Genomic DNA, 15,063 nt, shown 5'->3' with positions numbered 1-15,063 from the left:
ATAATGCTCCTATGAACATCAGTGTACAATTATCTGTTGAAGTCCTTCTTTTCAATTTTTTGGGGGATATACACAGAAGTGCAACATCATACTGCATTTTTCATAGTGGCTGCAACATTTTACATTTCCATCAACAGTGCACAAGGGTTCCAATTTCTCTACATCCTCACCAACACTTATTTCGTTTTTTTTCTCATTTGTTTGTTTGTTTTATAATAGCTATTGTAATGGGTGCAAAGTCCATTCATCTTTTAAAGCCTTAGGACTTCTTATGGAAATCAAGAGAGACTCTCACTGTTGTTGAATTTGAAGAAGGAAGCTACCACGAATTCTACAGCTGCACAGAATGAATGCTGCCAACGACCCAAGGGAACTTGGAAGCAGATTCTTCCCTAGTTGGTCCTTCAGATGAGAATGCAGCCCCACTGACAGCTTGATTTCAGCCTGTGAGACCACGAGCAGAAGACCCAGCTCAGCTGTGCCTGGATGCCTGCTCCATGAAAACAGTGATATCATAAATGTGTGTTGTTTTACACTGCTAAATTTGTGGTAATTTGTTTTGCATCAGTAGAACCATTAACAGGTCTCAAGGCGGTGAAACAGTTCAAGAAAAGGTGGCAAATGTGATGTTAAGTGTGATACTGTAGTATCATCTATCCAGGGCAGGTGGTGAAACAAAGCTAAGAGTTGGCAGCAGTTCTTTCATTCTTCCAGGTTTCTGAGTAGACAAACAGGAACTTCGAATGTCTCTTTGCCATTTCTGTAGTATCTTTGCAGGTACTCTTGAAGCTTATCCAGTAAATCCACAAGCCTGAATGCTCTTTCCAGTTCTCAACACAAAGGGAAGGACTAGACAACCTTTTTTGTTCCTCTTCAGTCATAAGACATAATCATGATTACCAATCCATAATCTAAAGCTATTGCTGCTTCATAAATTACATCTGGTTGCATAATATATGGTTACCATAACACAACTTTCCTTCTAATAAACTAAACAGTTCCTCTGGAAAATATTTTGTGATGATGGAGAAAGCATATATTGTGGAGGGAAACTGTGTGGAAAGATTAAATGGTTTTCCCAAGGTCAGAGCTGAGTCAGTGGCCAAATCAAGAACAGGACCTCAGTTCTGGGTCTCCTAGGGAAAGTCCAACATTAAACTGAAAGCAGGGAGATTAATGCTCACTGGCTTTATTCTTTTACTTTTGGAAGCCTGAGTATTAATTTTATCCTACCTCTGACTATGAACTGTTATTCCTCAACATCCTACCAGATTGTCTACATTTTGAGGACAAGGATTGGCAAAATAAAGCTTCAGATATTTTTTAAACGAATAATTTAATCACAATATGCAGTAGCTCTGGGGAAAATGGCTGAGATTGGGTCAATCCAGAAAACCCTGAAAAATACCAGGGGATTTTTAGGTGACTATACCCTCTAGTTCAATCTCAGGCTTAACAGAAGAAGGCAAATACTCAAAAGAATACTTTACAGTGTATCAAAATCACTCCAGGAGCTTGTTTTACAATGGAGATTATTGGTTGCACCCCTTGTGATTTTAATTCAGAAGGTTTGGGTTGGCCTGGGGGAATATGCATTTTAATAAACATGCCAAGTGAGTTTGATGCAGGTGGTCTCCACAATTGGAGAGACATCAAGTGGATTAGCAATATGATATCTACATTGGCTATTTGCACCAGTGTTTTGTGTGCTTGCAAAAATTTCAAAACTCCTTATAAACAAGACAGCATTGCTAATAAGGAAATTAAGGAATAGTGTGGTTAAATAAATTGCCCAATGTTTACCATGAACTTGCTCTATGAGCCAAGACCAGGAAAAACACAAAAAAAGGCAAGCAACACATAATCCTCGGAGGCTTTTCACACCCCCACCCCCACCCCATTCCATGTCCTAAGAAAACTCTAGCAGAAAATAACAGGAGGGCCCTGGACTGTGTTGATGTTGGCAGCAAAAGTGCATCCAGCTATTCAGTCTCAATAAAAGAACATTTTTCAAATCTTTCAAAGTCAGCCACACTAAAGCTATAATGGGTTTACCTCATTTTAATCTATGCAGCCAGAACCACTCAAGGAGAGCAGTTCTGAACCCATCTTTGGGAAATCATGCTGACATCAATATTAAGAAGATTTAAAAATTCTCCAGACATCTGGTCTGACTTAATAGATCTCTTGGTGCTTTCTGGATTCTTCAAAAATGTTAACCAGGAGGTCACACGCTTACCCTCTTTTCCCTACAGATAGACATGTCAATTAGACAAATCCAGTGAGCCAAAAGTACCAGTTACATTTCCATTTCCACAGATTGGTTCGTTGATTAATGTATTTCTCTCCGTGTATGTGAATGTACTTAATTTTCCAATTTGCATTATATTTCATTTATTTCTTCACTCACTGGATACTTACTAAGCACATACTCCATGCCAGGCATTCAGCTGTCCCCTGAGAGATGAGGATGAAAAGTCTGATTTCTGTCCTCAAGGATATACAGGCAAACAGACCCTCTAAAATGTGTGTAGCCTGTGCTCTGGGGCAAGTAGGAACTGAAATTCAGCCTTCCTTTGGCTCTGCTTGCCAAACTGTGAGCACTAGCTGTGGGCTGCATTTCTCCAGAAGACTAGGAGATACCTTTGTTTCATTAGTCCCAAGGACGGGCTATTAGTGGCCCTGCCTACAAACAGTTAGTAATACAATGAGTTACAAGTCTGCTCAGCAGAGCCAAGGAAGGTTCATAGAGGACGCTATTTGTGCCAAGGCTTGAAAGATTTGTAGGTGTGCAGGCTTTTTTCTGAATCAACAACAAGGAGAAGGATGTTCCCAGCAGATGGCCCGGAAGCATGACATTGCATCATCAGGAAACCTGAGAGGGGCAAGCGCCTAAGGGGCAGGAGCCAAGGCTGGACCTGAGGCCAGATGGGGAGGCACGGTCACATCAGGAAGCCAGGTGTGTTCTTGCAAAGACCTTTTCTAGTTATTTCATGGATGAAAGGAAGAAAAGTGGGTTGGCAGAGGTATCTTTAAATAAGGCAGGGAATATAAGATATGGGTAGAGGGACAGATGATGAATTCAAGGGCTTGAAATCAGCATGAGAAATCCAAAGTTACCAATCAAACAGTGATAGAATTCCGTTAAAAGAATCCAGTTATAGTTTTGTTAGCCTGGGTAGCTTTATTAACACAACTAATGGTATAACTTGTTAGGATTTTAAAAATATTCATAATTTATCTAATATCCTCATGAATACCTTCTTAGGTCATGATGTTTAGAGCAGAAATTCCTGTTAAGACCAGGGCACAAATATGTGTGTAACTTATGGCAGCACAGCACAATGCCCTGACATTCACCAGGTGTTCGGTAAAGGTGAATTCATGGAAAGAAATTCTATGGTGCTTGCTACTCCAACTACTCATTCGTCATATGCCATTTGGGGACCAATGATGTTGGTTCATGTAAATATCCATTGCTTCTCTCCCTGTGTCTTAAGGTGAATGTGTATCTCCTACAAGGTTCGGCGCTTAGTGAAGGCATGATAAGTATCTACAGGCAGGTGAGGGGAATTAATCTGCTCATTAATTAATGTTTTATTCCAAAGTCTCATTAGGTCACTTTGGTTAAGGTGCACTTGGATCTGTAAATACAAAGTGGAATGTTCCTATAGGGGGAATTCCTGTATCTGGGGTAACTAGCAGAAGAAACTCTTCAAACTATGTATTCTGAGCAGGTACCTTCTTCACTTGTGAACGCCTCTGGGGAAAGATAAAGAGGGTACATACATTTCAAATGTAATAATTTAAACCCAACAGAATAAAGTCCACTAAGGACAGTTCCAGGAATGGAAACTCCTGTAAGTCCAAACAAAATATAAATACGCTGGTGAATATGGCGCATTTCTCACACACCTAAAGACTGTAAAGTATCCGGCCAGCCCTGAAGGCTACATATTAGGAAGAATAGTAATAATGGATAAATGTATTGAATGATGTTTTGGCCTTATTCTAAGCACTTTGCACATGTTATCTCATTTAATCTTCAAAACAACTTTGTAATATAAATGTTAATTTCTATCCCAACTTTTCAGATATGGATACAGAGATATGAAAGTCTGGATTATGATTTTGGAATTTCTTATCTGGAGTGGTCCAAAGTTATCTCTCAAGTTTACAAATTCACTAAAAACAATATTTATGGAGAACATGTGCTAAGCACTGGGCTCAGTGCTAGGAGCAAAGTCATGATTAATTCAGATAAGGTACCTGTTCTCACAGGATTATATTCCAGAGGAGGAGACAGATAATCAACAAGTAAACCAATAACTGAACATGATGACTGAATTGGGTTAACTCTAGTGAAGGAAGTAAAGGGTGAGTGACAAGTGCACTAGGGACAGAAGCCTGGTGGACCTTTCTCAGGAGATCGCCTCTAACCTGAGTCCTGGGGACAAGAAAGAGCCAGGCACATGAAGGACCAGCAGAAAAGTGTTATAGGCAGCAAGTACCTGAGCCTTGAAGCATAATTGAGTTTGGCATATTTGAGGAATACCCAGAAGGAGGCTGGTGTGTGTCGTGGGTTGGGGGAGAGGGTACATGTTGAGGTCACAGGAGGAGGCAGACAGGTCTCCACAGGAAGTCCTTGGGAAAGAGTCTGGATTTTATTCTAAACTACCGGAGGGTGTAGGCAAGGGAGGGAGGTGACCTTGAGATGTTTGCAGATCCCAGCGGTTGTTGAGTGCAGAATGAAGGAATGGTGGGATGTAGGAGAAGCAGGGCATTTAGCCGGCAGTCTGCTGCAGCAGTCCAGGTGAGGGGGGGATGGTGTCGTGGACTAGGCTGGTAGAAAGAAATGAGCCCAAACTGGTTTTTGCTCTTGAGGCCAAGGAAAAGGTGGTAAGCATTCTTTAACTGTTGCAATGTCTGTCACTCACAAATAGACACTTTAAAATCTGACTTGTGAAACAGCTCTCAAGGACCTTTAGTAGATTTGACTTGGACTATCCTGTCCTCTGTTGTCAGCAGCAACAATGCTGATGGACTGCAAGGGGAATGATTATCTCATTCCATTAAAGTCACAAATTCTTTCAATGGCGTGACTTTTATATTAATTACAGAAGAATCCCTTTTTTTAAATACAATCTGTTTTTTTGAGAAATTTACCCACCTCCCAAAGTAAAGACCAATCCAAAAGGTATATGACATTTAAGAACCTTTAATATGGTGATGTGATGGGTTAACTCTGATATGTTTTTGTTAGTACATGCAGATTCAATGGCAGAATAAAGTGAAAATTTTAAATATAGTTATACAGAACTGAGTGAGAGGGCAGAGGAGAAAGGAGTTGAAGAGAGTCTTGGACCCGAGGTTAAACTACAGAGCAGACCACTGTATGAGAATCTCCTGTCAATTCTCTCCCACACCAAAAGCCACCTCAGCTAATCAGCAGGCAGTAGGGAATTAGGAAGACCAAGGAGGGACACCTCAAGGCAAATACAGAAAGGAGATGGCCCCAAAGGGTCCTTTTAGTGCTCATCTCTTGTTCTGATGGCTTTTCTTTTAATTGAGGAAAGTGACATTGTATTTCAGGACTTGGTTACTTTCCTGTATACTGGCTGATAATTCACTTGACAGTAGACAATGCTCCCTATAATGGAGGAGGGAAAACTGAATTATTGATGACATTACAGAGCAATATTTAATGACATGGAAAGATGTTCTATGTGATAAACAGAATGTTGTTTTAAAATGTGTGTGTGTCTGTGTGTATCTGAAGAAACGAGTGAAATCACATACTCTAACATGTTAACACAGCTTATCTTAGTAGTTGACTTTTTTTTTTCTTCAGAAATGGGATCTCTTTATGTTGCCCAGGTTTGACTCAGACTCCCATGCTCAAGCCTTAGCCTCGCAAGTACCTGGGACTACAAGCATGCACCACCACGCCCAGCTAGTAGTGGATATTGGATTGATACATATGTAGTTATTTTAATATATATTTAATATATCCATATATTTCTTAGCAATTTTTTGTAAAATTTTTTTCTATAAATTAGAATTTAAAAGCAGGGTTTTTTTTTTTTTTTTTTTTTTTTTTTTTTTTTTTTTTTTTGAGATAGAGTCTTACTCTATCACCCAGGCTGGAGTGCAGTGGCATGATCTTGGCTCACTGCAACTTCCACCTCCTGGGTTCAAGTGATTCTTCTGCCTCAGCCTCCCAAGTAGCTGGGCTTACAGGTGCACACCACCATGCCTGGCTAATTTTTGTATTTTTTTTTTTTTTAGTAGAGACAGGGGTTTCACCATGTTGGCCAGGGTGGTCTCAAACTCTTGACCTCAAGTGATCTGCCTGCCTTAGCCTCCCAAAGTGCTGGGATTTCAGGTGTGAGCCACTACGCTCCACCAAAAAGCAGAATTTTAAAAACAAAAAAGTTGTCATGTCTTTAAAAAATAATTTTATCTTTTCAAGTTCTATTCCATTAGATTAACTGTCTCCATGAGACATCTGTTTCATAATTAACTCTTACAATTTATTTCTTATTTTCAGTTAGCATTTCATTCATAATAATCTCCAGACACAGCCATTTTCAAAAATGCTTTTCCCTTTGGTAAAAACCAACACACCCCCATGACGATTGCAGCTCTGTAGGTCCTCCGTCCCATCACCCAACTTGGCAAGAACCCTGGGGATGAACACAGAAACTCATACCATGATGGGAAAGAGGACTGCTCTGCAGTTTTCAGGCTGGCATCTTAGCAGCCCATTTTTTGGACTGTTTGAGAGCAATTGCCATAAAGTGAATTTACTCTTTTCATAAAGTCCATCAGAGCACCAGGGGTATGAAGTCTTCCACAGAAATGCAAAATACAGAGCTAACCACCAACCGCGAAGCAGAGGAAGTGCAGTCATGTGCTCAGGCTCTAGGTCTCCATGGAGACACCCTTCTGTCTACATCCTTATTTATCATCTGGGTCTCTAGTCACTTTGTAACCACAAGAGAAAGAAAGAGCCATGGATTCAACTTGTACTGGCTGCAGAGACAACCACATATACTTTTATGTACTCCTTGGCTCACACTGTGAGCAGCACTATCCACTGCTACCACAAAGTGAGACTAGGAAATCTGAGAAAAGAAGGAGACTTACATTTGCCTGCTTGAAAATTGAAAGGCCCTCCATCATCCTTGTCTAGAAAGACTAAGATTCTCTCCCTCGTTGCTCCGGTTGCCAGGACTGCCCTCATCATTTACAGCCCCTCCAACTCTCCAGGGCAGAAACTCCCATGCCTGACACAAGCCCATGCCAGACTTCTTAGGGGATTCTTTTTTTTTCTTTTTGAGATGGAGTCTTGCTCTGTAGCCCAGGCTGGAGTGCAGTGTCACCATCTCGGCTCACTGCAACCTCTGCCTCCTGAGTTCAAGCGATTTTCCTGCCTCCCGAGTAGCTGGGACTACAGGTGTATGCCACCACGCCCGGGTAATTTTTGTAGTTTTAGTAGAGACGGGTTTCACCATGTTAGCCAGGCTGGTCTCAGACTCCTGACCTCAGGCAATCCGTCCACCTTGGTGCCTCCCAAAGTGCTGTGAGCCACCGTGCCCAGCCAGGATTCATGTTTTAAGTAAGAAGGACATCTAGCCATTTTTCTCCCACGTTTACAATGTAAATTTTTTTTTTTTTTTAATTTTAAGTTCAGGGGTACTTGTGCAGGTTTGTTATACAGGTAAACTGTGTCACTAGGGGTTTGTTTTACAGATTATTTGGTCACCCAGGTATTAAGCCTAGTACTCATTGGTTATTTTTCCTGATCCTCTCCCTCCTCCAACCCTCCACCCTGCATTAGGCCCCAGTGAGTGTTATTCCTCTCTATGTGTCCTTGTGTTCTCATTATTTAGCTCCTGCTTGTGAGAAGATGTAGTATTTGGTTTTCTATTCCCGTGTTAGTCTGCTAAGGATAATGACCTCTAGCTCCATCCATGTTGCTGCAAAGAACATGATCTCATTCTTTTTTATGGCTGCATAGTATTCCATGGTATATATGTACCATATTTTCTTTACCCAGTCTACATTGATGGGCATTTTGGTTGATTCTGTGTCTTTGCAATTGTGAATAGAGCTGCAATGAAGATACACATGCATGTGTCTTATAATAGAATGATTTATATTCCCTTGGGCATATACCCAGTAACGAGATTGCTGGGTTGAATGGTATTTCTGTTTTTAGGTCTTTGAGGAATTGCCACACTGTCTTCCACAATGGTTGAACTAATTTATACTCCCACCAACAGTGTACAAGCATTCCCTTTTCTCTGCAACCTTACCAGCATCTGTTTTTTTTTTTGTACAATGTCACATTTTAAATGTTAAACATCATTTCACTCATAGGAAAAAGAAATACAGTGGAGCTGACTAGCTTGAGACAGACCAGCTCTTCAGTTGTGCAACTTACACCTATCAAAAATAGCAGAAAAGTGGCTTTAGTGTTTCTGTTCTGATAGTAGGAGAAAAGGACTTGATAATATAAAAGAATCTCTTTAGGCCAGAACTAATTTTACAGATCTTTTTTTACATCTAAGTAATGCCCCACATTTCATTAAGGGTGATGACAATGTTGTCAGTAAAGAAGTTGCTTCTCATGTAACTATACTGTCATGCAATTAAGTTCTTCTAATTTTTTCCCTCCAAATGTACTTTTTTTCTTTGTGGAGCCAATGTTAATAGTTAAAGTAGTACAGTGGCTTACAAAAGAGTCAGGATAAAAAGTTTAAAAAGAACAAAGTGGCCGGGCGCAGTGGCTCAAGCCTGTAATCCCAGCACTTTGGGAGGCCGAGACGGGTAGATCACAAGGTCAGGAGATCGAGACCATCCTGGCTAACACAGTGAAACACTGTCTCTACTAAAAAAATACAAAAAACTAGCCGGGTGAGGTGGCGGGCACCTGTAGTCCCAGCTACTCGGGAGGCTGAGGCAGGAGAATGGCGTAAACCTGGGAGGTGGAGCTTGCAGTGAGCTGGGATCCGGCCACTGCACCTCCAGCCTGGGCGACAGAGCGAGACTCCATCTCAAAAAAAAAAAAAAAAAAAAAAAAAAAAAAAAGAACAAAGTAAACACAGTATTCCTAAGACTTTCATATACATTATCTTACAATTGTCAAAATACTCTGAACATTGTTACTCCTACCTTAGAGGGATGGATCTAGGGTCTTGCTTAGGATGATGATGATGTAACTAGTGTGTCACAGGGCTTAGATCTGTGCTCATGCCTGTTAGCTGGGTTACATAAGGTGACTGCAGCTCTGAAGCAGAAAAGCCAAGTAACTCTTCTCATCAGACCCCAAAAGATGGGGCTTGTTGCAGAGACGTTATGAAAAGAGGCTGCTTGCTCAACGTGCCTAAGACCATCTTCATTTGTGCTGTTTTATAATCTGGGTAAAACTAGGAATGTAGAAGCAAACTTAGGTCATAGTGAAGACAGGAAGAAAGGACAGTGCCTGTTACCCAACTGTGTGTATGCAACAATAATGAACACCACCACCATTTACAATGAGTTAGCACATGAACTTCCTGGGGCTCCAGGGGGAAGTAGAAATGCAAATCCAGCCTGACCCTCAAGATTCTTCAGCAACCCTTCGGTGTTACTTCTCGCTCAACCCAACCTAATATGCCACCTCCTCCTGGCCTGTTACAGATGAGAAAATCAAGGCTCAAAGATGAAGTGATCTCTAAGGTCTCAGAGTTAGCTGGTGGCAGAGGTGGGACTAGAACCTAGGTCTGCTAACTCCTACCCCTGCCCTCTTTCCAATATGCAAACATCCTGCCTGATATGTATTACAGATGATGGTGACAGAAATCACAATGGCAGCTGTCACTGACTGGATGCTTACTCATGGCCAGAGTCAGTATTAAGTATTTTTCATGAATGATTTCAGATAATCCTCAGAATTTCAAATCCACCAGGTAGATGAGGAAACAGAGGCTCAGAAAGATCATGCAACTTCACCAAGACCCCGCTGCAGGTAAGTAACAGAGGTGGGACTCAGCCTAGGTCTCTCTGAAGCTAAAGCTCCAGGTCTATATCAAATTACTTGTCTCTGCCCATCAGGTTTGGTGAAGATTACAGTGACTAAATAAGAACAGTTGACATATCTGCTTATTGTGACACTTTATTCCATATACTTTAGTGGCTTTACAGAAATAGATTTTAACAAAAAGGTGACCATTGATCTGCCGTTTCCTTCTTCAATGCAAATTCTTAAAGAGTTTCTCACAGAAGAGTAAAAAGTCTTATTCAGATAGTCTAAATCTGTTGATTTATGTGTTGAAGGGGAGAAAACTCATTATCCAAGCATAAATAAAATGAGCTAGTTCTTCAAATAATGAAATCAAATAATGAATTCCCAGATTTAGAAATCAAATATGCCAGGTACTACTTAGGTGTCTGGATGCAGAGCCTGTTCAGACTGTGATGCATGTGGGGCAGCCGAGGAGGCTCAGGCAAGCACTTGAGCCGTCATTATTTATCACTCTCTCCATTTGTATTTTCAGCACCCCCTTTTCTCATCTGTTGATGCTAACAATACAGTTCTTAAGAACTGGCATCTTTCAATTGCTAAGAAGAAAGCTTTGATAACAGATTGCTCAGTTGCTTGTACTTAAAGAAACAGATGACATCTTGGGGTACCTAACATCACCTTATTATAATATAAATAGTATCTCCTAATATCACTAATAAGACAGGTTTCTCAAAGTCATCTAAACTTAAACTTAGGATAACATCTTGGAGTACCCAACATCATTTAATCTCTCTAGACTATAGTTGTATTATTAGTAAAGTTAGAGGCAATTTCAGCTCCTTTTTACCTCAAAAATGCTACAGTATTACTACTCATTGGATAAAGGAATTCTAAAACAAATTTTCTTCCATTCCTCTTTTGTTCATCTGCTCCTTTTCCATTGCTCCAGCTCCAGTTATCTCCACTCAATCTCAAACACTTTTTGTCTTCACAAATACTATCTTACTAGTCCTTGCTTTTCTTTCCCATGTCAGATGGGTAATGTGCAGATGTTGTAATAAGGTTTGAGGGTGGCACATCTCACATATGTGCATGAACACCCAATTATCACACTTACAAACTGCAAAAGGATCAGTCTTTTGCTTTTATTAGCAGCAGCAGCAAAGCATTTTTTTCTATTCTAAGGAAATATGTGATCTTACTATGAATGAGAATACAATGCAGAGAGTACGGAATTAAGACATGTATGAGACAGGCTAAAGAGATCTAGAGCACATCCACATTATTTAATATTCTTTAGAAACTACAATGGTAATTTTTACTGAAGGGATTCTAAATAGTTGTAAAGTTAAAACTGAAGCTTCTGGAAACACCTAGATTAGAGTCACAATCATAAGCCACAAGCATGATAGCCAACGTCGCTTTACTGATGCTAACAAATGCTTTGCTTTTGTTGTGTTTTGTATTTTAAGATATGGATGTATATATTTTAAGTGTGACCGGAGAGATCTTTTTTCCTTTCATTTAGAAAGGTTATCAGGGAGAAATTCATTCTAGGAGCTCTTCCAGTCTCCTAAACTTGTAATATAATAGCAGTAATTAATCAATATATACATAAATGAATGTCTCCACCAAACATTGTGACAGTAAAGAAATATTATTTTATATTTTACCTGGGAAGAGCAGTGATTTTCCCCCATTTCTCCACACAGAATCTTCTTGGGCCGTTACTCCCTCGGAGAGAAGCAAATCCTTCGTAGGGAATGCTGGATGTGCCTGTAACAAACTGTCAACCCAAGAAAACAGAAGGAGAAGGTGAAGCCAGAGACCAACAGCCAGGAAAGGCATCGCGTCATTCACGGGCAGAGCTCCTGAGGAAGAGCAGGCAGGAAAGTTCTGAAGACAAAACTTCATAGGTGTGGAATAATCACAACACAATTCTGACACAGAGCCAGAAGAGAATACTAAGAAAGGGAATATTGTGCATGATAAAGGGAAAGGAGATGTGGACGGTTTGTAGAAAATAAAGCACCTGATGCAGCTGACCAGCTCAGAAGCTCAAACCAGGCACATTTCCTACTATAGATGAATAAAGTGGGCATATCAATTAACCTGAGTCTACTTAGTATCAGTCCCTGATCAATGTCAGGTGAATTTAAAAAAGAGAATGTCTGGGCCTGCAATTTTGAGGCCCAGACCCTTAATCCAAAGGAGCTAAGATCCGAAGGAGCTAAGAGTACTTGTAAGGCTCTGCCTGAGCATCCAGAGGCCTCGTGTCTTGCAACCAACCAGTAATTGTCCTGGATGACCATAAACACCACACACACACACACACACACACACACACACAGACACACACACACACACACACAAGTTAGTTTACCCAATGTTCTTGAATGTCACTGTTTTCTCAAATTTGTGGAAAGTTAGATGAAAGAGAAGAAAGGACTGTTAATCAACTAACTGCATCCCTTTTTAAAGAATTGAAGATCATTTCTTTCTGCTGCTAGGGATGCTGGCCTGTACTTTGGGTACCCTGGGTGCTTCTTGCTGAAGGGACCAAACTGTCCTGAAGGCAGATGTTGTTACTGGGATTGTTGGACTGGACTTGACACTTCCCCAAACTCTCATGAAATGCTTTAACCTGGCTAGGGATGTTCTGATTAGCCATGGAGTCACATAACCGTGCTATCAGGAGTCTGGAAATGGTGTATCCCATATTTCCAGATAGCCATGGTATGTATTTATGGAGAATACTTAGCAGTTATTAAAAACACATACTTCCAACAATAATCATATCGATACATTCAAAAGATTAAATAATGGCATCTCACCTGTAACAACCTTAGTCGTTGTTCATTGTTGAATCTCTCCACTGCAGCCCAGAACCACCGAATTACAATATGATTGTCATGGTATCCTATCAAACCAATCACAAAGGCCCATGTTACTCTGACTCTTCTATATTAAGCCACCAAGATATGTGACAGGAAAAGTCCCCAGACATAAATCATCCTCTTGGATTCTTTCAAAGTTATCTATAATTGGCCTGGTGTGGTGGCTCACGTCTGTAATCCCAGCACTTTGGGAGGCCAAGGAAGGCAGATCACGAGGTCAGGAGATCGAGACCATCCCCATCTTGGCTAACACGATGAAACCCCGTCCCTACTTAAAAAATACAAAAAATTAGCCAGGCGTGGTGGCGGACGCCTATAGTCCCAGCTACTCGGGAGGTTGAGGCAGGAGAATGGCGAGAACCCAGGAGGCGGAGCTTGCAGTAAGGCGAGATTGCACCACTGCACTCCAGCCTGGGCGACAGAGCAAGACTCCCTCTCAAAAAACAAAACGAAAAGAAAAACAAAAGTTGTCTCTAACTTTAAGACTAACGAATAACACTGTATATATGATCATATGAGTGTCAAAAGTTAAACCAAACAACACTAAGTGAAACCAAGAGGCCTCTGTTTTCATTTGGTGGTCACTAAGTGAAACTGGTAAAGAGAAGAGCAACAAATGAGTTATTTTAACCATATCATTTCTGTAAAATACAACAGTTGTTACTGGAAATACTTAACTCTTTCGGTCATTCACATAAGAAATAATTTTCAAATACCTCTATGCCAAGCACTGTACTAAGCTTGGGGGCATAATGGCAAAGAAAACAGACCCTTCCAGGGCTTCTGGCAGAGGGGAGACACATTAATCAAATAATTCATACAAACAAGTACATAACTGCAAGCTCTCTTAAAAGCTATATATAATATTCATATTTTAAAATCAAACTAGTTTCACATTGATTTACTAATAAAAAGGGAAAAGTGACCTTTAGTTTCTTAAATAAATCCTAAATAATCACCAACTTAATTTTACTTTTATTCCATACTTCAGTAGAATTTAAGAAAATGTCAAAGGAATCACCTCATGGGCAGTGGTGGTGGATTCCAAAAACCTTTCAGTGAAAAGAAAATTAAATTCAGAGAAAAGGCTAACAAGGATTTAGTGATTCAAACCAATGAATAGACAGAGTTAATGGGTACTGAATTAGTAGTCCAGAACAGAAGGTGGGTAGAAATTATTTTAATCCAAATTTTTCCTCCCATTTCAGTAGTTGTAGGATTTGGGAGGAATCTCACCTTACTGTTTACCATTTCAGTGATGTTTAGTCCCCTTTGGAGAAAAAAAGGATCGAAGGGAAGGGTGATCAAAACTGGACTGGACATGGGGACACATGGGCCATGCCCAGAGTTTGGTGAAGACTAGCAACTTGGTACTGAGCAAATAGTTTCTCATCTACAAAAGAAATGCACTGGCTCTTTGTAGCTTTAAAGTTTTTTGACCTTATGAATTAGCCCTTTTCTGCTTCCCTTTTGCTATTTGTGCCAAACCTTTTGGAGGAGGAAGAGTGAATGTGTCTCATCATATTCTCTCCTAGCAGCTGGTGTGTGAACATATGGCAGGTGGCAGCCACAGAGCTGCTTCTTTACTCAGTGCCAAGTAGCTGGGTGAGCAAACATGGCAGCTGAGGGTCTCAGAATTTTTCTGCCCCCTCCCAAAGATTTCATTTGATAAGATTTACAATAACCATATAAATAGGTCCTTGATTAATCAGATTTAGTGAATAAGATTGTATACCATGGAAAAACAAAAACGGTTGATTCTATTAATGCATTGCTATTAGAATCTCCTGGGTCCAGGCGCGGTGGCTTAAGCATGTAATCCCAGCACTTTGGGAGGCCGAGCCAGGTCATCGCTTGCAGCCAGGAATTCGAGACCAGCCTGGCCAACATGGTGAAACCCATCTCTGACCAGCCTGGCCAACATGGTGAAACCCATCTCTACTAAAAATATAAAAATCAGCCAGGTGTGGTGGCGCACGCCCTCTGTCTTAGAAAAAAAAAAAAAGAATCATCTCCTGGAAGGAAGGAATGAGCTAATAATATTTATGGTAAAATATAACTTATGCAGCATGTCAGAGAAATAGTGCTGTCAGTAGAAATCGATGGGTTAACAAAGCTGTAATAACCAAAGAGATTATACATGGGGCCAATTGG

General features: G+C 40.5%; 1 protein-coding gene and 1 non-coding gene across 2 annotated transcripts in view; both read right to left on the bottom strand.

Annotated features, from left to right (window-relative positions):
- Positions 1 to 15,063, bottom strand: part of HECW2 (HECT, C2 and WW domain containing E3 ubiquitin protein ligase 2) — a 391,418-nt gene that overhangs the window by 9,840 nt on the left and 366,515 nt on the right. The window contains exons 27-28 of the mRNA XM_050751032.1: positions 12,847 to 12,932; positions 11,686 to 11,798 (exon numbers count right to left, since the gene is read on the bottom strand). Coding sequence (XP_050606989.1) covers positions 11,686 to 11,798; positions 12,847 to 12,932 — 199 coding nt within the window. The remainder of the gene's footprint in view (positions 1 to 11,685; positions 11,799 to 12,846; positions 12,933 to 15,063) is intronic.
- Positions 11,041 to 11,144, bottom strand: LOC126933293 (small nucleolar RNA U13). Its single transcript, XR_007718531.1, has one exon. It is a non-coding gene; the product is annotated as a small nucleolar RNA U13 (small nucleolar RNA).

This window comes from Macaca thibetana, chromosome 12 (assembly GCF_024542745.1).
Source record: "Macaca thibetana thibetana isolate TM-01 chromosome 12, ASM2454274v1, whole genome shotgun sequence".
Lineage (NCBI taxonomy): Eukaryota > Metazoa > Chordata > Mammalia > Primates > Cercopithecidae > Macaca > Macaca thibetana.
This window is presented reverse-complemented; position numbering and strand designations above follow the sequence as displayed.